At 38.8% G+C, this 13967-nt stretch overlaps 1 protein-coding gene across 1 annotated transcript in view; it reads right to left on the bottom strand.

The window, feature by feature from the left end:
• LOC135254956 (protein unc-93 homolog A-like) overlaps positions 1 to 13967 on the bottom strand; it is a 59134-nt gene that overhangs the window by 33620 nt on the left and 11547 nt on the right. Inside the window, exons 2-3 of the mRNA XM_064335589.1 lie at positions 10554 to 10735; positions 1464 to 1693 (exon numbers count right to left, since the gene is read on the bottom strand). Of these exons, the coding sequence (XP_064191659.1) occupies positions 1464 to 1693; positions 10554 to 10735 (412 nt within the window). The remainder of the gene's footprint in view (positions 1 to 1463; positions 1694 to 10553; positions 10736 to 13967) is intronic.

The following is a 13967-nucleotide window of genomic DNA, read 5'->3' as shown; positions in this document are numbered from 1 at the left end:
TGGTCGTTGATTCTGTGAAAACAACGATTCTATCTAGAAAAATAGATCCTTCTTGTATTATACCATACAATTAACACCAATTTTGGTCATTTTTGTAATTACATTATTTAAGAAAACTGCATGAAACCACAACTCAATCAAATTCATCTCCCTAGCTCTGTCTTGCTTTTTGAAATGGTGCGGTCACGCACTGTACGGCGTTTTTCCAAGACCCTCTGAAACCGGGTTTGAATGCCAGCTAGTTTTATGATAGGTTCGCCGTCACTTGTTACGTAGCCAATATTAAAATTCAGCTGGGTTTTAGCTCAAAATGGTCTCACGGCATGCTTTTTATCCCGGTTAGCTAGCTAACTAACTACTGAATTATATTAAAAACAGCGGCTACTATAAACGCAGTTGTTAACAAAGATACCAAAGTAAATGCGTCCCGTAGCCATGAGTTAAATACGGAATGCCTGTTCTACCGTCCAAATAAGAGACAATTCAGTATTTTGCGTGATGGTTGGCAACTAAATTAAGCCACTAACTAGAACCGTGATTCAACCATCAATTGCGAAATTGGACACTGAAAAAGGGAGGGGACGTAACAACAATTCAAAATAGAAAGAACAATGTTGCTATTTTGCGTTAGAATGCTGGATTTTGTAGCGCATTGATTTTAGAACTGTTAAAAGGCCGAGGTATCCCTTTACTTCATTCACTTCTACCATGTCAATCTATTCGTTTTTGTCACTGGCACTATCTAAATTCAGCTCGGTAGCCTAATTTGGCGGAGAGCATTAGCTACATCACCAGCGTTGTCATACATGATAGAATCTCCCGCGACATTCGTTATCACTCGTAAAAAAGTAGACTAGATTGTAAACAACACAAGGTATTTCCTGACTACTTATGCAGGAATGTCATGCGGAATGGTCATTAATATGGATGTCCAGCCCATTGTCCTGCGCCCTCGCAACAAGCAGACAGAGAGAGAGATGCATGGAGAAAAAGAGAGTTTAATTATTTCACTTTTTGTCATGTTTACTGATCAAATACGAGTTTGGTATTAAGGTATTAGAAAGTATACATGTTTAAGAAGTCATTTCTGCAAAAAAACGTGTGAAAAAAGTGTTTTCAATTAAAACGCGATTTTCTGGAGAATCACCTCATGCGACTTAAGCCTGGGTTCAGTGGCTCCTGTCACATATTTCCTCTGAGCCCTGTGTGAAGCCGAACAACACACTACCACAGTACTTTAATCTTAAAAGGATGAGCCACCCAGCACAGAAAGGGTCACATTTTGCACTTATAAATTTGAAAGGGTCAAATTTATAAGTGCAAAATGGATTATGGAACTCATAAATGACAAACACGAATACAAATTAAGACAAATGTTGACTGCATCCTCATCTGAGAACAAACAGAAAGCACACAGAGAAGTCTAATTGCATGCTAAAGGTTCACTTGTTTGTCTTCCTTACCTATTCCTGGATCTTGCCCAAATATGAGAGCGGACATCAGGTTCCCCCACACTGCTGAGGATTGGAAGAGTAGGAAGAAGATGCCGAAGTACAGGTTTACCAGATCCCTGGCCCTTTTGCCATTTTCTTCTGCCTCCTGGTTGGCACTAATGGTGAGGTAGGTGCACTTTGCTGACCATAAGGGGGCACCCCCCAATCCCAGAATCACAGAAGTGGGAATCAGTGTAGCCCTAAAACACAGAGGTTGTTCATATTACAATTATATACAATTTAAGCTATTTTGATTTTTTTGCACTATTGCATGGGTCTAGACCAGTGGTCTCCAACCCTGGTCCTGGAGAGCTACAGGGTCTGCTGGTTTTCATAGTGAATCCACTTCATGAATCGATTAGAGCAGGTGATTACACAGTTAAAGTAATAATCTCTAAGATTTTCATTAAACTAAATGTCTGTTAAGTCACTATCTATCGCCAAATTAGGTAAAACAATGGTGATTAAGTGTATTATTATATTAATTAATAATAATATTATTATTATTATTATTATTATTTATGATTAAAGAACTGGGTGTCTGTGGCGACATTCCCAGGAAAAAATCACAAGTGGCGCATAGTTAGTGACACGTTTTCCACCACCCATCAGTGGTTGGTCCGCCAGAGAGGGTAGGCGGAGATACCGCAACAGACTCGCTCTTCAACTCACTTGTGTGTGAGCGGTGTACTGTTTTTTCCGGTGTCTGCCAGCGTTACAGTAACAGAGGGGGCGGGGGGTGGGGGGGGGGGGTGGTTATGGAACCCTAAAAAGTTTTTGTGTAACATGAGAGGTCATATTATTTGTTGATGTAGATTTCGTATTACATTTGATGATAATGTAACGTAACTAAATTACATAGCTATTTGCACAGCTAACGCTAGCTACCGGACCATGTCAAGAAAGGCAACATTAGTTTAGACAACGTTGCGCACAGTATCCATCTCTCATATCAGGTAATGTTGCGTTAGCTAGCTAGCTAATGTAAATAACACGATCTAATGTCAGCTAACAATTATAAAAATATGTTAGCTAACGCTACCGACTGGTACCAACCTCGCAAACCGTCTCTCGAATGCAATGCTACCTTGTGCAACGTTGCAGTGTAGCTAACTAAAGGCCAGTTCAGATCAATGATTCACAACGAGACTGGATGCAACCTGCAAAATTCCAAGACGTCTGATTGTAAACGTTCTAAAACTGCATTTGGCGATTTGACAAGGTGGGTCTTTTGAGACCCCAGGCAACGGCTTCAGACGCTCTGCAACTAACCAGTTCACACCGCTGCAATTTTCTCTGCAACATTCTGAAACCGTTTCGTCTCGTTGCGAATCATTGATCTGAACTGGCCTTAATGTTACCGTTATTTACATTGCCATCAAGCTCATAATGATCGGAATAAAGCCGGGGTATAGGCGGAGCAGAGCCGGGTCTGATTTCTGTGTAAAGATGTCAAGCTGGAGAAAACTAAATAAAAGAATACGGCAGTATGGATTAGCGTTGTTATTATTTTATTACGCTTCCTTATATGTTCCTTCAGCCTTGATTCCCTTTTTGATGAAATCTTTTTTTTGTTTTATTCTTTTTGTTCTGATTGCTAATTTAACATCCAGCTCAGCTTTATCCTCGAACAGTTTAGCTAGCAAAACCAGAGACACCAAGGGTAACATTTTGCAAGGCGGTTGTTTAAAAAATATCACGCAACAATCATTCACAAAAAAGACTGTTTATTGTGCACGAGATAAATAATTGCACGAACCACAGCGAATCTCGCAAATTCTTCTCTGCAGTGTAAAGACGTTCATACCGGGCAAAAGGTGGATAAAGAACGTTTGTGGAAATTGATCATCACTAATTCTACACCAGGTCTGCTACAGCATTTTAACCCGGCTCAGCAGTGTAAAGACAGCTTAAGTTAGCCTAATGTTAGACAATGAATGAGTATGTACATAACGTTACTTTTATAACAACCATTCAGTAAATAGTAGACTAAGTGTTATAGTTGGCGTGGCCCATGTGCCAACTGACTGACGTCACACAGGCGACACTGGTTGGATTCGGTTGGATCTATGGGAAGTGAGGTCCAAAAACACACCTGCAATTACCACTTCTCGCCATTGGTACCGCCAAAGAGAACGAAACGGAAATCTTCGAGATTGTAACTTTAACTCAATTCACCTGGTGTCTTGGGTCTCACTTGGGTGCTGATTTTAAGGTGAAAACAAAAACCAGCAGACCCTGTAGCTCTCCAGGACCAGGGTTGGAGACCACTGGTCTAGACATTCTCAGTGGTGTTTCATCTTTAAATTCCAAAGGTGCACTACAGTGAAAATTGTTGAGTTATATATATATATATATATATATATATATATATATATAGTTATATATTTTCTGGTTTAACTATTGCAACTTCAGAGGGCACTTGAAAGAAATAGTCATATGAGATGGTGTGACTGTCCTTCTCACCAAGCAGGCTGGGAAATACCCCACAAGACAGTAGACAAACAACTTACATACATCAAATGGGGAATGTGACAGCAGTGTAACAGCAATTAAAATGTAGAGCAGAGGTTAAAAACTGGAGCATATTTCAGTCAGAGATTCATTAATTATATGTCAGCAATTGAAAGTAATTTGTCACATTTAAGATTTTTTTGAAGATTGTTCCAATTGTAAGGTGTAAAATATCTGAAACCCAACTTTCAAAATTCAGTAGAGGGACAAGGGACTTTAAAGAGTATCACATCACGAAAACAGAGGTGATAGCTTTATAATTAGAAGCCAATTAATTGTGTACATTGGAAAATGCAAATTTGCTCAGATTTGGCACGAGCCCACAGGTGAACAAAAGTAACATTGCTGTCATTGGAATTCTACTTACAATGCATCTCAAGTACAGTGGTATGGAACAATTTGAGCACCCCTGGTCAAATTGCTTATTTTGCATGTTGAATCTCTAAGGCTACACTTACACAGCAGGTGTTAATACCTGAATTAGATTTTTTCCTAGAAATCCAATCTCTTGCCTATAGTGTTTACATTACACCTATATGTGGCCTGCACATTTACAGTACATGTCCATGCTGCTTGTATGATGTACATGTCCACAGAGTAATGCAGGTAAGCATGAGATGGAAACAGACAGATGCCAACATAGAGCCCAGTGAACTTGTGTTGATGTTGCTTTTCTTCAATGTCCTGCATTTCAAAGGCAAGACTATCATGTGACAGCAATTGATGGTAACATGGCAGAGAAGGACTATCACTTATGGGGCTCTGTCTTACACTCGTTGCTAGGCGGTTGTAGAATATTGAGCTATATTCATGATTTATTGCCATTTCCAATTGAACTTGTGAGCTTCCGTAGTTAAATATATTATGCGCATGTGTGCACGAGCCAGTCTTCTAATGTAAGTGATGGCGCATCTGCAGTGTTAAGGCCATGTTCTCCTAAAATAAAGAAAACCTACCAAGGCAACCATTCCACTCATCATCCAACATGGTGCCAGAAAATGTCAGAGGGTGGGATAATCTTTGTGACAACTTCAAATGTAATTGACAAAGACAAAGTTTTATTATCCATTTGGCTAGTGGTTTCACGCTGCACTAGCTGCTTTTCTAGCTAGCCTGAAACAAAAGAATTGTTTTTATCTCTTTCAGAAAGGAACATAGAATAGGGCAAACATAGCAGAAGGATTTCACTGACCCAAGACTTTAGTGTCCGACAGCAGTATCGCAGAAAAATGGTGTATGTTGCACAAGAATATACATATACATAGCGGCTGCTCACCTAGACAAAGATGCTCACACACGGGTCTATTCTCCTCAAAGTGACTGTAGTCAACACACAAAACCAAAAGCCGGGTGAAACAAATGAAGCTTAAGTTAGTAATTTGTGGAACAAAGCAAAAACCTGCAAATTTGGTGAGGTGACAGAACAGCTTATCAAAAAGACTTGTGTGTGGCATGACTAATTTTGGAATGAGAAAACTCCCTCTGTGTGATAGTCAGTTAACTTTGGCTAAAGCAATTAACATATGCCAAATCCACGCCAAATTTATAGAGCAGCACACCAAAACTCTCGCTGGACCTAAACAAACCACCACAAACGTAGACAGCATGCATCATAAAGCAAAGAAAAAACAACCACATTTGTACAAACAGAAGAAAAAGAACTGCGTTCTTACATCCCATTGTCAATTGCAGCCATTGTGGAGGCAATCATGAAGCTAAAAAAGAAAAATGTTTAGCCTATGGCCAGCAGTGTCATAAATGAAATAAGTGGAATAATCTTAAGAAATACTGCAAATCAACAAAAGGTACTCAGCCACGTAACTGGAAAATGTGAGTGAACCAATTAGAACAGGAAAAACGTCAGTCAGTGGCGATGAATCATTTTATGTGGACCGAATCACAGTTGAAAATGAAACCATATATACAATAATGTCCAATCCTTGACAAAAGACTGTTATGTGCTGGAAGAACAGTTGAGCTCAAAGTTAACACTGGAGCTAAGTGCAATGTAATTCCAGATACTTTATTTACAAAAGTGAGAAATACAGAGGAGGTGGGCACAACAATAACACAAAGTGTGTAGCTTATAGAGGGGAGAAAATTCCCACAGCAGGACAGACCTAACTTTCTTGTTATTCATCAGATCAAGTCCACAGCTTACAGTTCTACTTGGTGAAAATAAATGTACATGCCTTTACTTGGCATACCAGACTGCCTTCAACATGGGGTTAATCACACTCAAAGTTCATCATGGAAATCCATCATGTTGCTGTAAGTTCTCACAACAAATCCATAGTAAATATTCAAAGACAAAATCAATTAGCTTCCTGTCATATACCCAATGAAACTTTACCCAGATATAAAACCTTTCAACAAACCTGCATGTGAAACACCTGTGGCTATGCAAGAAAAGGTTAAAGGTACAGAGAATGGTCAATCTTCATCACGGTCTCAGAACCCGCAGAATGGGTGGCCACCTGTGGTAGCAACTCATAAGAAGAACTTAAATTGCAAATGGCTATGTATCGATTCAAGAGACTTAAATAAGGCCCTGAAGCCCCATAGAAGAGGTAGCAGCCCAAATGATAAACTCTACAGTCATCTCTGTTCTTGATACGAAGAGCTCTTTTTGGCAGATATCGCTAGACCACAATTCCTCAATGCTGATCACATTTAGCATGCCATGTGGAAGATCTGCAACTTACACAATGTTTTTACAGAGCATTTACAGCTAGATATATACTGAAGCATTGTTAAGTACCTTGCTGAAGGGTACGACAGCAGTGTCCTACCTGGGAATCGATCCTGTGACCGTCTGGTTACAAGACTCCTTAACCATTATACTACCCTGCCACCCCCATTAGACAGGCAGCACTAGACATAACAGTCTCCCGTTGTTCTCATGTTGGAACGATGGAATTATTCAAACTTGGAGAAGCTAGCCTTATTTCTTGTGTTAGTATTGTGCCTACCCATGTGTCACACGCCACCGTGACACCCCTGGAAGGGAGATGTGGCAATGCCGGGGGAACACCATTGGTTGCCGCATGGAGGGAGAGCGCACCCACACAAACATGAAATCAAATAAACAACTATCTTCACCGTTCCCCCACATGGATTCCAAGCAAAGACAATAAACTAAAACAAAAAGTTAAACTAACAAAGAAAAAAGAAGGTAAAACGGCAGAAACACTTCCCACACATATCCCAGCCAGCGCCAGCTCCTCCCATGACCCTGATCATGAATAACTGAGTTAGATGATGGATAGATGGAATTCTGTTTCAGCCATCAGTGTTGTTTTACATAATAATATTTCTTGGTTAATTGTGCATCTAGTTGCTCATCTGATGTCTGATATGTGACCTACTTGGCTGGCTCAGTGGTATGCTCTGGAGAAGGGTACAGTTTTCTAAGTATGGTGATCTGTAGTCATGGAAATACTTGATCTGCTCTTTCTTTCTTTGACCATATTGGGCAGGGGTCCTCAATATTATCCAGAAAGAGCCGATGAGGGTGGAGGCTTTTGTTCCAACCAAGCACCTGATTCTGTGAATCACCCACTAGAGTCTTGGCTAAGGACTTCAATTAGTAGAATCCAGTGTGTTACTGCTTGGCTGAAACAAAAGCTTGCACCCATTTTGGATAAGATTGAGGATCCCTGGTGATTGTCACTGATGTAATGGTTGACCTTGCAATAGGTGTATATTTAGGGTCCAACACACCTAAGAAATGTCTTAAAGCATCTCTGTCAATGATTGAAAGGGGAATGCTGCACTTGACTATGACTTTGACAAGCCACTAATTAATTGCCTGCTGGTGAGGATGTTTTGTATCATACGTGTTACTGTTATTTTGTGAGAAAAATGTTGTCAGTTTGTTTTGATCACTTTGAGGTAGACTTCCCGCTCTGAGGGCTTGTTACAGTTGACGCCTGAGGGGGAGAGGAAAAAACAGTGAGTGGGCTGAATAATTATTTATTATATTCATTTTCAATGGTGGTCTATGATAGAAAAACGATAGCTAGCTAACACTAGCTTGTTAGCGATGGTTAGCATACTAGCAACCAATATATAGCCTATGCTAAACATAGCAAACAAATATCATTCAAACCCACCAAAAACACCAACAATCTGATTGGTGGAACACCAGAGTGCTATGCAAGAGTGGTGCTTTGCATCTATGACACTATGTGTCCTTATTATCTTATCATATCGATGCCACTCTACCCCTGTTCATTTTCATTTTGTGCGAATGCACCAGACAGTCAGCTATAGGCTATATGAAATTTTGTTAAAGCCTACTGTACTGTGTGTTCTGTTCCCTTCCAGCTATTATTTGGGTATTTCACTACACTGTATGTGGCTGCTACAGGAAAATGTAAGGCTGACCTAGAATCATACAATTTGAAAGGGGCTGCTAGAGTATGATGCTGTTTGGTAATGTAGGGGTTCTTTAGGAAGCGTTGTTGATATTGCCAACAAAAGCTACTACTACATTAACAAGGTAGCCTAAATAAAAGCAATGTCCTAATGTATAGTTTGTATCCAGCCATTTGATGGCATTTCTCAATATCTTATGTTTTGATTACATGCCCTGATGACTGAATGAATGGTGAGGTTAGTTTAATGTACCCATCAGAGTGCATAAAAACTGTAAAAACATGAAAACCAAAACTAAAAAGGGTGTCAGCAAGAACAAGGTGATCAAAACAAAAGAAAGGAGGTCAAATTGTAAGGAGCCGTCAATATTTCTTACATGCCTAAAATCATTTCAATAAAGAAAACATGCAGGAAATAAAGAGGATCACAGGCCTGTTACACATGAGCCACATACACCTGAAATTAACTTTGCTCATATCTAATGAAGCAACCAATCTATCTGTTGGGCTGCAGTGACATTAGCCATAACTCCCAACCATTCAAACAATAGTCGTGAACTTTTAAAGGTGAGCCAATGGTCATTGGACTAGCATCTTGTGAACAAATTTGGGGGAAACACTCAGGGAGAAAAAATTGGAGCTGTGTCTGAGAACATTGACGAGGACTACAAAATCAAAAACAAATTCATTATCACAGACAATGCAGCAAATATGAAAAAAGCTTTCACCACTTGCTTTCCCCTGAATAGTGGATCAGATAGTGAGGGATACTGGGGATACTGATCCTAGTAATATACTGGATGATGACCAGATGTTGGAGAATGTGAAGAGAAGGAGCAGATTGTCAATGCCACTCTTGATGCAAACTGTAGCTATCAGAGATGGTTATGCTTTTCACACACATTGCAGCTTGTTGTTGCAGACGGACTGAAAGATACCAGTGGTTTGAGAATTACCCTTTCAGAACTCTCCCGTAATGCCACAGTTCTCCATAGCAACTGCCCAACACAGCCATCCCTGTAGCAAATTCAACCAGGCAAAACTCTACACTTTGTCATGTGAAATTATCTGTCCACCTAGATAATCAACAGCTGTCAGATGTTTTGAATGAGAATGACAAGAATTTAATAATTTCTGCATGAAAGTATGGTAAACTGCGTGAATTGATTGACACCATTGATCCATTCATGGAGGCAACTAACTTGACCCAAGGAAAGCAAGCTGTCATCAGTATTGCTGTTCTTCCATCATGTCTCTTTGCAATCATCTGAAGGTTATCAGGAACAGGGCCAGGTATTGTGTACCACTTGTATGAACTTTGGAAATATCCCTAAAGACAAGATTCTGCCATGTGTTCTCTGCAGTGAAAATTACGAAAAAGGAGGTTGTTGGAGGAAGGGGTCTAGTCATTTTCCCTTTTTCAAACACATATTTAATCAAAAGAGCTGGTCCCCAATCAGGACTGGTGTGTGTACTTGATAAGTCATAACTGATTTGGGAAATCAACTGGACTTCTTACAGATCTCATCAAAGAATTTTGAAAAGACAAGCCAGTAAAAGCAACTGAAGACTGCCAGTGCCATCTGTAATGACAAGTTCTCCTCCTGCTGATAGGCAAATGAAAATGTCCTGCCATTACAAGATGAAGACAGCCTCTTCTCAAGAGAGAATGATCATCAATTGTCAACAATTGTTTTTATTAAGCAAAACTTCTGTTCCTAACCTAATTATGTGTTGTTTTGTGACTCACACTGTAAGCCTTACTATTCATAAACACAGTACTGTTTTTCTTGCATGAATGTACAGTACATTGATGATATAAAAAATGCACGTGTCCTTTTCAGGTACAGAAACAAAATGTGTGTCCTTGTCTATACATGAAATCTTGTCTATACCAAAATCTTAAATATTCAATCTGACAAATTCATTGCTGACACTAAATAAAACAGCAATTTTTCTGTTACACAATTTAGTTACAGCATTTTATTCAATAAACAAAAAGGGGCCAATTAAGGTGACACTACTGGCAATCAATATGCATAATACTCCAGCCTATATGGAATCAGTAATCAGAATACTTCACTCGACACAATCTTTCATTGACCCTGGGTGGATGCATTCCCGCCACCCCAATATACTAGTATTGAGTTCAAGATTAAGACCTTACCATCCAGGGTAGAGGTTGCCAAGGAAATATGTTACATAGCATCCCATTGAGGCAACGATGGTCCACTTGCTGCCCAGGTTTTTGATGATGATTGGTGGGAGGAGAACAGAAGACAGTATGAGGGCCCCATAGATCACACTCAGAGAAGCTACGCCCAGACCCTCTTCAGAATTCAGGCTGCTCTGCGAAAAGATACAGCAACAGAGGAGAAACTCATGGCACTGAATTTGGGTAAAACCAGGGGTTAAATTGGGGGTGCACGCGGGTGGACGGCGTCCACCCACCAAATAAATACACACAGCAACCAACTCAGTAGACTAGTTGCCAAAAGTCCACCCATTTTCTACGAAGCTGAATGACCTCAGCAACTGGGTGGCTATTATCCAAAATTATCTGTGAAAAACACCCAGCCTTAATTATTGTGTGGCTGCTTAATCTCTACCATTTAACAATCTCTTGCTCTGGGAGTTGAAATAGTGTGATTCTTGTAAAGATTCTCTCAGTGAATCTTCAATGCCTATATCTGTGTCTCTGTCTTGCTTGCCCCTTGATTTATGCCTGCACTCCAGAGACAAAGAAATGTAATGCAAAAATTGCCTGTCCCACTTTTAATTAACAGTCTTACAATCAAGAAATTGTACCCAGTCTTTACTACCAAAGGATGACAAGCAAGAAGAATTTAAAAGCTTGCTTGATAGGTTGGAAAGTTGCCAGTTGTTATGTCACATCCAAGAAGTGACCAATTTATCTCGCTAGTTAGCTAGCTATAACATAACTATAGAACATTTGTTTTTCTTCATCAAAAAGTTGTAGCTGTACGAGATCACAATTTAAGTGGCTCCTCAGCCAGAGAGTGGTCATTTTAGAGGGCTTTCAGATTTAAAATGTATGAGACCAACATATATCTACTCAAGATGGTAAGGAACAGCTGCCAAATTTACCTGAAAGAGTCATGATATTCTAAATAAATAAAATATATTCACTGTGATTTTGTTGAGTCAATTGTAGCATGCTTAGCTGGAGTTTAAACCTCAGGTTTAACCCCTGGACCATAGAACAACATTAGAACTGCAACAGCTAATTCTTATTTCACTGAAATCAACTTTGCTCATATTTTCCACTAATGAAGCAACCATTTGGTCAGCTGTTCCATACTAAAAATGTTTTAGGACATGATTAATGTGCCTGGAAGAAACATGTCAATCAATGAGAAGCTTGTGGAAGGCTACCCCAAGAGTTTGATTCAAGTTAAGCAATTAAAAGCCAATGCCACCAAATCCTAACAAAGTGTATGTAAAGTTTTGACCCACTGAAAATCTAATATATATATATATTAGATTTATATATATATAAAGATTTTAGATTTATATGGCAGGAAGTCCATAGAAGGCTCGGGGGTGGAGCCAGCGGGCTGCAACATATCTGCCCTCAATTACCACTCCCCTCACCTCTCCCTGCTGTCTGGCACAATATATATATATATATATATATATATATATATATATTATTATTTTTTTTTTTTTTTCCCACAGGAACTAATTGTTGTTCACACAACCACCACCCAATGGCAAATGTGAGCACTCAAATCAATAGCTGGCTATTAACACCTTGACCACAGGACTCATGAACAAACTAGAACAACAGCTTTACTGCTGCTCTTATTTTGAAGGGAAAGAAGAGTAAAATATATTTTAGTGACAAGTTCTAAATAAGGACATGCTATTCTTCTTACCCATAACATTTTTATATGTATTTGAGCTAAATTTATGATTATAAATGACTATTCATTGAACCTTGTGGCCAGACTGAAAGTAAGAATAGTTAGATAGTTCAGAGCAGTTTATAGGCTTATCATCCATGTTAGTTTCACTTAGGTAGTCCCTCCAGGATTTGGCGGGATTTTTTGTGATTGTTGCGATCAAAAATGCTTGATTTTGCAGTGGGTTTTCTCAAAAATTGCGATGCAATTTGCTAAATTTTGTGATTTTTTTGCCGTAAAATTGCGGGAATTGACAAAAATTGCAAGTCGAGGAAAAAGATTTTTTTTTTACTACTACCTAATGAAGAAGGAGTCATATGTAATCACTTCCTATGATAATAAGCATACTGCACATCACAGAAATAGCTGGAAATATTTTAGTTCTCATGTTTTTTTTTTAATTTTCTGAACATAAAGAACCATGCATGGGCTCAAAGTTACAAAAAAAATTCCTGAGTCATAAAAGTGACATAGCTTTACAAAACAGATGAGAGGAGAGGTTGAAGAGCCTTGCTAACTGTAAATGAGGAGTTATTTTAATACAAAGTCTCTGAACTGACTTTTGGAGTAAAGCAAATTGTATGCATTGATGAACGGCCTTTCCCAGCGGAGCAACAAGTAACGTTACACAGGTCGAGCTATGCTATGCTTGCTAATTATGCTAGACAGCAGTGTTGATAACAGAGATTGTCCGAATGAGCCATCTGCCAACAAATATATTTATCAGAGAACAAATTTATTCACAAAATGGATCAATGACTCCTGTGACAGATAGGTACTTATGATTACTTTCCCTAACCATTTTGTCATGCATTTCTTTATGACCACAGCCCCTACAGACACATTTTACTACGTATTTTTTATATGCTTTAACGCATATATACGGCTCTTTATACGGCTCTGGATTTGGACATTTAATGCAGAGAAATTGCAGGAATTTTGCAAAATTGCAAGCCCCCGCAAATATTGTGGAGTTTGGTTGAATTTGCATTAATTATTGCGATCGTAAGATTAATTAGGATATAGGAGAGAGTCGGTATAAATGTAAGGCATCATACATGTAACACGGTCAATACCTTCTTGTGTACTGTTGCCAAAGTAGCCATTGTGCAGTTCAGTTAAACAATCCATAGAAAAGAAACAGCCATGTGTTCACATGCATTTACAAGCACACACCAGATTTGTCTGTATAGTAGGCTGTTTGCTTTTGTGGAACAATAAACATAATTTCATTCTGGTCATACAGGTCCCTAAAATGTCCTCATGTCATTTTGCAGAACTTACAACAATAAGACATTAGGAAGTTTTGATATAGAGTAATTTAGAGTAATGGTAGTAAAAATCCAGCATAATTTATCTGACTTAATTAAGTTATGAACGTCATTGAAACACGTAATGACTACTGACATGCCAGAGCTGTTTGAAGTAAAATTTCAAAGTCCTAGGCTTTATATTTCCTCAGTAAATTAGTAAAATACAAAAACTGTTACATTATACCAACTCTCCCCTATGTCTGCAATAAGTATACAGTAAAATAGTTTTTAATTTATTTTGAATTTCGTTAAGATAAATTGTCCTAAATTGTCGTGTCTCTCTTGTCAGCGATATTTATGGAATAGGGGAAATAAAAAAATATTGAAATTATTGAATTATTT

This window comes from Anguilla rostrata, chromosome 1, assembly GCF_018555375.3.
Source record: "Anguilla rostrata isolate EN2019 chromosome 1, ASM1855537v3, whole genome shotgun sequence".
In the NCBI taxonomy this organism is placed as follows: domain Eukaryota; kingdom Metazoa; phylum Chordata; class Actinopteri; order Anguilliformes; family Anguillidae; genus Anguilla; species Anguilla rostrata.
Note: the sequence above shows the minus strand (reverse complement) of the source record. Positions and strands in the feature narration are given on the sequence as shown.